Source organism: Ipomoea nil, unplaced genomic scaffold (assembly GCF_001879475.1).
Source record: "Ipomoea nil cultivar Tokyo-kokei standard unplaced genomic scaffold, Asagao_1.1 scaffold2752, whole genome shotgun sequence".
Taxonomy (NCBI): Eukaryota; Viridiplantae; Streptophyta; class Magnoliopsida; order Solanales; family Convolvulaceae; genus Ipomoea; species Ipomoea nil.
This window is the reverse complement of record NW_017619180.1, coordinates 353,875-366,988: the sequence shown is the minus strand read 5'-3', so window position 1 is coordinate 366,988 and position 13,114 is coordinate 353,875. Positions and strand designations below refer to the sequence as shown.

General features: G+C 40.5%; 1 protein-coding gene across 1 annotated transcript; it reads right to left on the bottom strand.

The window, feature by feature from the left end:
• Positions 1-7,322: 7,322 nt before the first annotated feature.
• LOC109156667 lies at positions 7,323-10,048 on the bottom strand. Its single transcript, XM_019304512.1, has 2 exons — positions 9,150-10,048; positions 7,323-7,563 (listed from the first exon to the last, which is right to left on the bottom strand). Exons 1-2 carry the CDS (start codon positions 10,046-10,048, stop codon positions 7,323-7,325), a joined length of 1,140 nt encoding a protein of 379 aa, XP_019160057.1.
• Between the last annotated feature and the right edge of the window lie 3,066 nt (positions 10,049-13,114).

Below are 13,114 nucleotides of genomic sequence, written 5' to 3'. Positions count from 1 at the left end.
TACCCCCAAGTATATCTCCCCTATACTTATATTTGGGAGTTGCTATTTGCCCTCAAAAATGGCACCACTTGCTTACCATTGATTTCAAATCTAATGGATGAAATTTTTTGATTTAATTTTTGATTTATTTTTTCATTTTAATTGCCCTCAATTTTTAAAGAAATAACAACTTTACCATTACTTTTTTGTCTTATTCCTTTTTGCCTTGATGTGATCTTTGTCTTTTTTTTTTCTCCATCATTCCAACACTCCATTCTTTTTTCTTTTTTCTTTTTTTTTTTCAACATTTTTTTTTTAGAAAACCACTACATTATTTTAGCTAACATCTCTATTCTCTCCCCCAAAACCAAATCTAATGTCCTCCCTTATGTTCCTAATTCAATTCTTCTATATCATGTTGGTATCTAAATAACTTATTTATGTATTCTTATTTATTTTGTCATAAAACAATTATTAAAATTATATATATTATTATTTAAAAATTAGAACATACTTGTTTTAAAAATAAAAAATAAAAAATTAGAACATATATAATAATTGATTGTTGGGCATGACGTTTCGCGCAAAGCGCGTGCCCTCGACTAGTTACAGAATACAGATCAGTCATTAATAAATAAAACAAACTAGAAATCTTAACCGTTAAAAAAAATGAATGCTCAGGATCGAATCTCATGATCGAATGCTCATGATCGAATCTCATGATCGGATGCTCAAGATCGAATCTCATGATCTCACCTGACTAGAGGGTTTCACTGGATTCAATATATATATATATATATATATATATATATATATATATATATATATATATATATATATATATATATATATATATATATAAAGGAAATTATAGAAGAGAAAATTATAAAGGAAATTATATAAAACTTGTGTATTTAAAATTCAGAATGGATTTGCCTTAATTTCTTTAGCATACTACACCAGCTATTGCAATAGATTAACAAATTCCATACAAATTAACCTCTAATTAATTACAATAGCCATACACATTAAAACAGTTTTCATAATCTACTAGTTTTGCCCAAATCATTCGCTAACTACTTCACACGTGATTTATAAACTAATACAATAATTATAACGGTAAGTGTAAATTAATTTACACAATATTGGCTATTTTATTTAGTAGTAGCTTTATTAGTTTTAATTAAGAACTTAATTATTGTTGTTAGAATTAATTCTATTTTGGAGCATGTGATATCTAAATGAGTGGATGGTATGCCTTGGAGAATAAAGTCTACATATAAAGTTTTCAAAGAAATAAAAAACGTGGCTGTGGTTTATTCGAACAAGGAAACGCAAGGAAAAGGGCTATATTTAAGGATCACAAAATGAAGCTCAACATCTGCTATAAAAGGGTGCTGTTCGAGAAAATGCTTTGCTGATTTTTGAGATTATAATACTGAGCACACATCTGATTTGCAAAGCTTCCTATTTTAATATGTTCTATGTTTAATTCTTAAGAATATTTAATCTGTACTACATGATCAGTACGTGGTACTGCTGAAGTATCTTGTGAAGATTGTTTAGGTATTCGTGTGCCAGACCTAGATAGGTGTTAGAAAGAGTGGTAGTGGTAAAGGCTGGAGGCATCTACATTTACCTCTTGTAATACTCTTTTTCGTGAACATCTATAGTGGATTGGGCAGACGTGGGTTGCCCCGTAGACGTAGGAGAAGGAGCTCCGAACTGCGTAACAATCTCTTTGTGTTTTTAAATTATTTTATGCTTTCTACAATTATTATTTATACTTGCTTAAACGAGTTTAATTAATGAACGCAATTGGTGCATAACTTAAATAACAAGTAAAAACACAGTGCTTTTGTTTTTCAAGTGTCACGGTGCAATTTCATTTGGTATCAGAGCCTGTAGACTTAATCTATTAGTCTATCGATCTGGCGAATCCGTGCATCTTGAACTTATTTCTTCAGCGGCTATTTTTATTTATCTGTTTATTGCTTATTTGTTTGATCTCACGGGGTGTTAAGTGTTACAAAATGGATCGTACTAAAGTCATTCCCCAGTTGACCGGCGACAACTACGCATATTGGAAGGCTCGCACCCGTACGCATCTAAAAGCTCAAGGTGAAGCCATGTGGCGGTCTGTGGTGGCAGGTTGGACACATCCCACCAAACCCAGTTCCAGCACTGACAGAACCGAAATAGCTAAGCCTGAGACTGAGTGGACTCAAACAGAAATAACCAACGCTGGAAACAATGATAAGGCTTTAGACACAATTTAATCTCTTATGCATGAAAGCTAGTTCTCAATTGTTGCAGGTATTCCTTCAGCTAAAGGTGCTTGGGAGGCTCTTGAGACTACTTACGAAGGAACGACATCGGTAAAACAGTCAAAACTGCAACTGGTCCAGTCAGAATTCGAAGAGCTTCGCATGAATGAGGATGAGACAATCATCGACTTTCACACACGCATACAGGATCTGGCGAATCTCGCAATGGTTCTTGGTGAACCATTCTCGCAAGCAAAGCTTGTTAAGAAAATACTGAGATCTCTACCTCCCAGGTTTCGAATGAAAGTCACAGCTATCCAAGAGCATGATGGCTGGGAGAATAAATCGGTCACTCAATTAATGGGAAATCTTAAAACATATGAAATGGAAATCTTAACTGATCATACGAAAAAAACAAAAAAATGTTGCGTTTGCCGTTGAAGAAAATTATGTTGTATCCGATTCAGATGAAACTAGTGATGATACAGTTGTATTCCTGACTAAACAGTTTTCCAAAATTTTGAAACAGGTATCCAAAAACACACGCAACAGAAATTCACAAAGGGGAGCAACGTCGTCCAAAACTGCGCCTAGGACAGGGGCGTCAAACTTCAAACAGTCTGTCTCACGTCCAGGACAGTCCAAAGAGAAACCCAACAATAAAGGAATCAAGTGTTATGAGTGCGAGGGCTTTGGACATGTAGACGCTGAGTGTGCTACCTATCTTCGACGCAAAAAATCTATGTCAGCCATTACCTGGAGTGATGACGAGCCTGACGTTGATACAACTGGATCGGATGTCGAAGAAATCTCGGGTAACTTTGTTGCATTTACAGCACGAGTCACTGGCTGTTCAGAACCCATTGAAGACTCAGAAGGTGGTGAATATGTCTCTGCAGAAGATGTGGAACTAAATACTTTATCTTTTGAAGCTGAGTTTAATAAGTTGTATCCCAAATGGGAAGCCTTACGAAAAATGAACTGCAAACTAGCTAGTGAGATAGAGATTGTAACCAATGCCAATAAAGTATATCAAACTCAAGTAGCTGATAGGAATGTCTTACTTAAAGAAGCAGCTGATCAAGAAGAAAAACTACAAAACAAAGTACAAACTAGCAATGTACTACTGAAGGAGGCAGCCGACCGAGAAGAAAAACTCCAGCAAGAAGTACAGACTTTGAAACAGGAGCTCAGCACCTACAAACGACAAATCCAAATGATGGATACCACTTCAATACTTGATAAGATTCTTGATTCCTGCAGGAAATCTTCTGCAAAATTCGGTTTGGGCTTCACTGGAAGTAACTCCAAAGATAAGACAGTATTTGTCAAAGCATCTGGACCTGATCTAGAAGACATCCCTGAATCCAGCACAATGAAAAACTCCTATGGTAAAGTAAGCGCAAATAAGATATATTATAAACTATATAATCCCGTTTGCCACTATTGCAGGTTACGCGATCATACCAGACCTGAATGCTACTATTTCTACAAGGATCAAAGAATCGAGAAATTCAGGCACAAGAACATACAACCATTCACAAAACAAATTTGGGTTAAAAAGACTGATTATGTTTCATTTGTTTCGTTTCACTCTAAAAGTGCAGGAAGAGAAGAGAAATGGTACTTTGACAGCGGATGTTCTCGTCACATGACAGGAAATGTCAAATTCCTTAACAACGTAAATACCAGTAAAGGTGAAGTTACCTTTGGTGACGGTGTCAAAGGTCAGGTGACTGGCGTATGCACTCTAAATGTAGCTGGTTTGCCAAAACTGGATAAAGTGTTGCTTGTCCGTGGTCTTCATGCTAATCTTATCAGCATAAGTCAATTATGCGACCAAAACTGGAACGTATGCTTCACTAAAAATAGCTGCAGTGTGATGGACAAAACAAATCAATGTGTCATGGAAGGTAAACGATCAACTTATAATTGCTATATTCTAACAAATAATATGCTATGTTGCAGGTCCAGGATGAACGAAGCAGAGCTATGGCATCAAAAATTGGGGCACCTAAGTTATAGACTTCTCGATAAACTTGTAAAAATAGAAGGTGTTCGTGGGTTACCAAAGATGAAAGTCGAGTCAACTATCTGTGGTGCTTGTCAAGCTGGGAAACAAATCAAGTCCTCTCATCCAGCTCAACACACCATAAACACAAGCCGGTGCCTAGAGTTGGTTCACATGGATCTCGTTGGTCCAACTCATACAGAATGTTTCGGAGGTAAGAAATATATACTGGTATGTGTTGATGACTTTTCTCATTTTTCTTGGGTTATGTTTCTCAGGGAAAAGTTCGAAGCGCTTTAGGAAAGAAATGAATCCATCCATAGAATCCGAAGCGATCACGGCAGAGAATTCGAAAATAAGCTGTTTGATGACTTTTGTAATCAATCAAGGATTACACATAAGTATTCAGCCCCAAAAACTCCACAACAAACTGGAGTTGTAGAACAGAAAAATTGGACCATTCAGGAAATGGGAAGAGTATTACTCAACGCCAAAGGGTTACCACAAAAGTTCTGGGCTGAAGCTGTAAACACCGCGTGTCACATCATCAACCGAGTCTACCTACGTCCAGGCACAACACAAACACCGTACAAACTGTGGAAAGGTAAGAATCCAAACATTACTTAATTTCATATTTTTGGCTCACGATGTTTTATTTTAAAGGATAGGAATCCTGTTTCAAAATTTGAGCCAAAAATCGGCGAAGGAATTTTTCTCGGTTGTTCCACCAACAGCAGAGCCTATCGAGTATATAATAAAGTGACCAAAACCATCATGGAGTCCATAAATGTCGTCATCGATGATCAACCCAGTGAGATTGCTGAAGTTATCCAACCTGACCCAGTGATAGAACCTGAAACTAACCGTCCTAAAAGCCCTGACGCTAGTACTCCAGAATCAGACCATGAGTCACCTACCACATCGCCCATATACAATCAACCCGAATCTGAACTTGAGTCAGAATCAGAAAATGATCCAGATGGTATGGATATTCCAACTCGTATCTAGAAAAATCATCCGATCCAAAACGTGATTGGAGATCCCAGTTCAGGTGTGAAAACGAGAGGTAAACCAAAACGCGACTATCTTGAACTAGCTGGATACTCTTGCTATACATCGCAGATTGAACCAAAGAATATCAAAGAAGCCTTAACCGATGAACACTGGATCAAGGCCATGCAAGAAGAATTGGGACAATTCGAAAGAAACAAGGTATGGACTCTAATCCCTAAACCAAATAATGTAAATGTTGTAGGTACCAAGTGGACTTTTCGAAACAAAACTGACGCAGCCGGCAACATCGCTCGAAATAAAGCAAGACTAGTAGCTCAAGGGTATTCCCAAATCGAGGGAATCGACTACGACGAAACATTTGCTCCTGTAGCTCGTCTAGAATCAATCCGACTGCTTCTCTCCATTGCCTGTGCTCTAAAAATCAAGCTCTTTCAGATGGATGTTAAAACAGCCTTTCTAAATGGCTATCTCACTGAGGATATATATGTTGCGCAACCGAAAGGGTTTGAAGACCCACAACATCCGGAATATGTATACAAGCTTCAAAAAGCTCTGTACGGGCTAAAACAAGCCCCAAGAGCCTGGTACGAAAGACTCGCCTTATATTTACTTCAAAATAATTACAAACGAGGGGGATCAGACAAAACCTTATTCATAAAACGATCAGGTAAACACATAACTATTGCACAAGTTTACGTTGACGATATTGTGTTTGGATCCACACAGACAGGTGAAATGGACCAACTGGTCAAAGTCATGCAACAAGAGTTTGAAATGAGCATGATCGGAGAGCTGACTTACTTTCTCGGATTACAAGTAAATCAATCAAAAGAAGGGATATTTATGTCTCAAACGAAATATGCGAAAAATCTCATATCAAAATTTGGTCTTGAATCGGCAATAGATGCCCGAACACCTGTCTCAACGACTGCAAAATTATCCAAAGACAACAAAGGAACTTCTGTTGACTCCACCTTATACAGAAGTATGATTGGCAGTCCACTATACTTAACTGCTAGTACACTAGACATCATGGTAAGTGTTGGAATGTGTGCACGTTACCAAGCAGATCCAAAAGAGTCACACTTGAAGGCAGTAAAGTAAAACACATTATAAAATACGTTAACGGTACACTCAATTTTGGTATTTGGTATTCCACTGACAGTAATCTCAGTCTTACAGGTTTTAGTGATGCTGGCTGGGCTGGTAACGCCGATGATAGAAAAAGCACGTCAGGAGGATGTTTTTTTATCGGGAAAAATCTAGTTGCCTAGCTGAGTAAAAAGCAGAATTCAATATCGCTCAGCACTGCAGAAGCTGAGTACATAGCTGCGGGTAGTTGTTGTACTCAACTGCTTTGGATGCGTCAAATGCTTCCTGACTACGGTTTTGATCAGAAAAATATGACCCTCTTCTGTGACAACACCAGTGCGATTAACATATCTAAAAACCCGGTCCAACATTCCCGTACGAAGCACATAGACATTCGTCTTCATTTCATTCGTGAGCTAGTCGAAGAAAAAGAAATTACGTTGGACTATATTTCTACTGACAAAAATCTTGCAGATTTATTCACAAAACCATTAGACAAATCCAGGTTTGAACTACTTCGCGCAGCTCTCGGAGTTTGCATGCTTACTGTCTAATTCCCTCAAGCAGGTATTTGTTATTTCTTTATTATTTATTTTAGATCTAACAGTTTTTTTTTGTGTGTATTACATACGTATTCTTTACAGGGACAAAGTGTTTTTGGTTTTTGGTGAATCCTTCGAACTTAATTGACCATTCTTGTCTTTCTTATAAGTTTTTTTTTTTCTCTATTAAATCGAGTGTCTCATGCTCTCCTAGAAGACCCATTCAAGTCAAACACCAAAACCTTTTCCAACTTACACTCAATTACCTACCTATTAATATTCACATCCATGTCTTGTAGCCATCACACCCACACGCCTTTTCAAGAGAAACATCACACCTCACATTTATTATTGTGTCTCCTCTTTGCCTCCACTAAACCGAAGTCATCCCTTCCAACTTATCATCTTCCACCATTGTTATTCAATCAAGCTCCTCACATGGAAAATCCTTTTCTCACCTTCGTTTCTCGATCTGAAAGGGTGACTCTCTTCCGCAAGATCATTGATGCCGAGTCTCACGTATCCCCTGAAGCTACTGATAGGGTTCTTGCCACAATCAAAGCGGATGTTTTTCTCCTTGAAGGGCTCACAGACAAAGAACATAGACAAATGCTTGCACTGGCTCGACATATCTCCGCTGATCCCTGGAAAATTCCACCTGTGACAACCACTGTTTCAGATTCATCTCTACCAAAACCTGTGTCTCTCGCCTCTTCTCACAAAGTGGTACTTCCCGTCTCTTCTTCTTTAAACACTGTGCCCTATCAATCTTCATCTAGAAAAATTGATTTTAATGTTTCCTTGCCTGATAAATTCGTGTCTCCCATATCTCATGATAATTTTGACATTCGAAATTTGCCTGTACCTAGTGACCCATATGATCCTTTAACTCACAATTTACCTAGAGACTCTAAAAATTTAGTATGTAATTTTGCATTTCCTCATTTTTAATCAAGTTAACTGGATTATCCAACTGATGAAATGGACTGACTGATTCAACGATGATGTCAGTCAGTAAGGCAGATTATTGAGATGTTTATAGAAAGAGATAACGATACAAAGCAACACACAAGATGTTTTACCCAGTTCGATACAGTGTGTATCTACATTTAGGGGACGATCACATAAGCATCCAATCAACTAAATCATAATCCAATGTACAAAGGTAGAGAAACAACAATCTCACCCAAGTGTCCCACACAAGGTACGTACCCAGTCTACACAGGTTTAGTGGATGGTTGAAGATGGAGAGCCTTGCATACAGAAGTCCAGTGAAATCCCTTCACATGGAGAGCCAACTCTTATGCAGTCCACTTCAATAACGATCTTCTCGGTTGTTCCCGCAACAGTGTGATCGTAGCGTCCTTTCGTTTAAGCAACAATAATTCTTCTCAAGTTCTTCACCATAATCACCATGAACATGTTGTATTGAGAAGAGGCATGATAAGCAAAGATCTGATATCATAAAACTATATTGGAGTGTTGTTTTTCTTCTTGAGAGCGTAACCCTAATTCTTGTCGAATAAGAGTACTTAAAGATCCATAGTACGAACACCCTCCATAGATATCTTTGATTGTAGATGGTAGGACAATATTTGAAGAATGTAATCTTAAAGATTCGGTCCATACCTTTCCAAAACAGATACGCTGATCTTCTTTCCAAATCTGTCTTCTTTAAACCGCGTACAGACTTTAAGGAAACAACTTCCTAATTCAGATATTCTGTGTCAGTCCCTCTGTTGTTGTATCTGATTGATCAGTCCTCTGTAAGACAAAACCGACACTAAGCTAATCCTATCTTAGTTTGCCATAATAATATTGCCAATTATAAGTTGGGGTTTTTTGAGCAATTAAAACACTAACAAACTCCCCCTTTGGATATTATTTGGCAAAAAAACTCGACTGCGTATAAAGACAAACACTGAAAGAACTAAGATAGGCTAGCGTAAAAACCAAACCAAATATCTGATTACAAAGCATAGCGGAAAGAAAGCACAGCATACAAGTCATGCTGGATCAAAACATCTGTCAAAAACATTCTTCAACCAAAAGAAGTGGTGCCATCACAATCAACGCCCAGCCAGGGCCAGAAGGTACACAAAAACACATAAAACTCACAAACACACATAAAACTCCCTCTGAGTTCATACTCCCCCTTTTTGCCAATGATAGCCATTACATGGTCAAGCATTGGAGGGAGTCTCACTGTCAGACTTCGCAGGTTCTGCAGCAGCAGATTCAGACAAGCTTAAACGAAGAAGAACGGTGGCCAATTCAGTACGAGCCCCTGTCAGTTGCCTCGCAATTATGCCGTGAACAGTCTCAAGCTCAGAGACCCTTGCCTTCAATTGAATAGAGAGTTGGAGATCCCTTGCATGCGGCGAATCATCAGCCACTGTATCAGCTTCAGAATTGGAGGGAGCAATCACCGGTGTAACATCACAAATATGGTCTCCAGTCAAAAGACGACGGTCAACAGTATAGAGTAGAGTCGGACTTATCACCTCACTTGGCATTGGCTCAAGGCCCTGAGTTGTTAGCACTCCAAAAATCAGATTAGGGAAGGGTAGCCTTACCTTCTGTTCACGTGGATGGATCAAGGTGAGGATATGATTATAAATCCAGGCCCTCAAATCAAACGCCATTTTTGTTCCAATTCGAAACAAGAGACCTGCCAATTGCTTGCTCATGGTATGGAAATGAGCTGATGGAAGCCAGTTGTGAAGCGCAAGACGATGCAATATGACATATTTTGAGGTGAGCTGAGAGCTGGGTAGATAATCCTTGTCACCAGAAGGCCGTGTATCAGTCTGTCCACCGGTTAGGGTCTTGGCCACTGAATCCCAGTCAGTGATTGCTTCTTCGTGCACCGCTGACAAGCCATAGTATTCATTGATCATGTCAGGACCAAAGACGTACCATTTACCTCGAATGAAGATTTGCATTGGTCGTGGCCCAGTCAAATTGTCTATCTCTTCATTGAGATTACAGTAGAATTCATACGTGAGGAACTTCGAATACGGACAAATAGATGAGACAGCCTTCAGCAAGCCCACTTCACTCAGCAGTAGCAGGATGTCGCAAACTGAATTCATCTGGTTTTCATCAACAGACCGTTGAACAATGAGATCTCTCCTGACCATGGTGGACCATTTACCTTGAGCAGTGGAGGTAACAAACTAAGACTTGTAAATAGATGTGTTAGTACTCTCAACAGGTTGAACCTCAGGAGTGATACTCAGACCTCTGGAACGAGTAGATGTTTCCCCTTTCGGGTAGAGGATGTGGGAACAACAGCTGGTTGAGCAGCAGCAGGACCTTTTTGCTTAATAGACGACCGTAGTGTCTTGAACACTTGTTGAATTGGAGGATTAGCTTCAGGTTCGATAGACTCAGTGGACTTCCTTCTCTTCTCAGGCTGATCTACAACAGCAGTGTCATCACCCGTCTCAACAACAACCTTCACAGGAACATTCTTTCGTTTTGATCTTCTCGTCTCCTTGGATTGGAAATGAACAGGAGAAATAGAGTGACTGGAATCAGGAACATGGGCAGAAGAACTGCCAAGAAGATTTGTGACTTCTCTAATTTTGAAGGTGGTGGAATCAGGATGAGCAGTAGCCTCAACAGTTGGGGGCTTAGGTGCAAGAGCTTGTGTGCCACAGACTTCAGCAAGGATCTTTTCATCTTCACTCAAGGACTCAGAAGGATGAATCACACGGTATGGTTCTGGAATGGAGGCAACAGGTAAACCAGCAAAATGCCGGACATGTTCAAGACTTTCAGCCAAAGATGAGGAGGTGTAGACTGGGACTCCATCTATTCTTTCAGATGCATGGGTGCTTGAGTGTTTAACAGACTCAACTTCAACAAGCAACCCAGAGGGATTATCAGAGGGACAGATTTCATGTGGGACATCAGCAATCGCAGAAGGAGGCAGAGCAACATTATCAGACAAGTAAACAACCAAACTTAGATTGTTGGTCTCCTCAGATGGTTTGTCTTTCTCATCAGACACAACACCAACAACTTCCTTCAAAGGCTCAGGCTTCATAGAGGGGATGCATGAGGGATCATCTGACACAGAGGATTTCACATATAATAACTCATTTACATTATCAGACACAGTAGGCACAACAGACGGAATATCAGCAGTTACAAAATCATTAGGCTTATCTGGAGAAATTTCAATAGGAGAATCAGAAGTATTTGACCTGTTACGAAGAATCTCCATTCGGTGTCTGGCTTCATTCTCGGCAGCATGTATGTATAGGGGTTGTGCAATTGCTCTACGACGGGAGATCTCTTCTTATTCAAGAGCCCTTTATGCAAAATATTGGAGAAACGCCCCAGCCCGATTTCCATCTGAGGGCTCTGGGATAAATGCTGGAGAAATCTCATCACTAGCTTCGGAGGCCAGCAACAGGAGCTCATTGGTGTCATCTTCAGACCAGTCGGCGTAGAACTATGGATAATCCGACATCACTGTGACCACAATCTCATCACGAAGAAGGGGATCAAGCTTGAACTTCTTCTTCATAGCTAACTGGAGCAGGGTTTTGACATGCTTGGTGGCTGTCTCTTGTGAATGAACCTTTCTCCCAAGCTTGATGATAATGTTACGAACAGCATCCGCCATTGATATGAAATTTTTGGAAAGCGGAGAAAGAAACCCTAGGTAGAAAAGCAGAGAGAAATCAATCGGTGGGCAGAGATATTTTGAACTTCTTCGTTCTTCCAAGCCTGACCCGATACTCAAATATAGACCCAAGGGTGAAGTACCCTAATAAATGCAGCACGTCAGATTACACACAGAGCCGATGTGATTGACGCAACGGTATTGTAACACCCCAGATTTTCAAGACATTTAAAACTTATAATAAAGGTAGAATCTTATTAAATCCCAAGATATAATTACAAGCGTTCGGGGTGCTATGCCACACCTGGGCTAGAGAACCCAAGTGCACAGGCTAACTAACTCATATCCTCAAAGCGTAAATACGTAAACGTGGCACGCAGGCCAAAAGGGAAACTATCTACTTCTAAGTTCTAGCGCACTCCAGTGACTTAATCTTCTGTGCCTGAAAGCCAAATATATCTGTTCAGCGAGAGATGCTGGTAACCCACTCCAACGCGTTGAAATACAATACATATAGAGATATATATAGGTATACGAAAACCATTTTGAGCATGAAGATATATCCTACGAACTCTAGCTTTAAAACCGGGAATGACTCGACAGATAAGGTCAGACACAAGCAACAGTTATAACGAGCATATGCAGTTCACAACAGATAAGGCAGATAAGGCAAAGCATAAACAATGATCATAACCCAACATGAACAATCCCCAATATAAATCCCATAGTCACATCCCAAGGCACACATAATCACAATCTCGCCCATATCACACACATAACGCACATTGTTGGCGCCACAGGACCGATCGCATGCCCATACATGAGGGTCAGCGCATATAGCTCTGACACAGCCCCGCAGCACCATGCCCCATATCGCAACACGGGGAGGTCGATCGCAACCGACCGATGAACCGCAGCTCATCATAATGTTTGATTGCAACCAAATAATGGACCGCAGCCCAAGAGAGTGTCATCTGACCGCAGCCAGGATAAAGGACGAACCGCAGCTCGTATAGAAACGTTTGATCGCAACCAAACGGTGGACCGCAGCCCAAGAGAATGTCATCTGACCGCAGCCAGGAATACCCATCTGACCGCAGCCAGCTTCTGAACCGCAGCTCAGGATAACCAATCCGATCGCAACCGAATTGGGGTAGCACCCACACATAACACATAGCAAGCACATGCAACCCACATTACACATTGGGAAGGGGGATAAAGCGTATAACAAACCTATGCGTGATCCATCACATACTAAGAATAGTCCTAAGGGGTTCATACTTCTTTCACCTAGGTCAACGGGATACCAATTCAACTAGCATGCGATACAACGGACTCATAACCCTACGAACGGTACCCGAAACATCAAACTAGACATAGGCACGACAAACGGGGTCCGTTGGGACACCACGGGGATCGGGGAAACATCAATCGGGGAAGCCGGGGTCTCGAGGTGGGAGAAATTCCAGCGGGTAGCCGGTGGGTGGGGGTCCACCCGCCGGCTGCCCGCCGGCTGACACTGTTCCGGGCAGCGGGTGCTCGGCGGGCAGCTGCCCGCCCGCCGGCTGCC

Coding starts and splice junctions, on each gene's coding strand:
- LOC109156667 (XM_019304512.1), bottom strand. CDS start 10,048: ATGGTCAGGAGAGATCTCATTGTTCAACGGTCTGTTGATGAAAACCAG. Junction 7,564..9,149: donor GTTCTTCTTCGTTTAAGCTT/GTCTGAATCTGC, acceptor TGGTTGTCACAG/GTGGAATTTTCCAGGGATCA.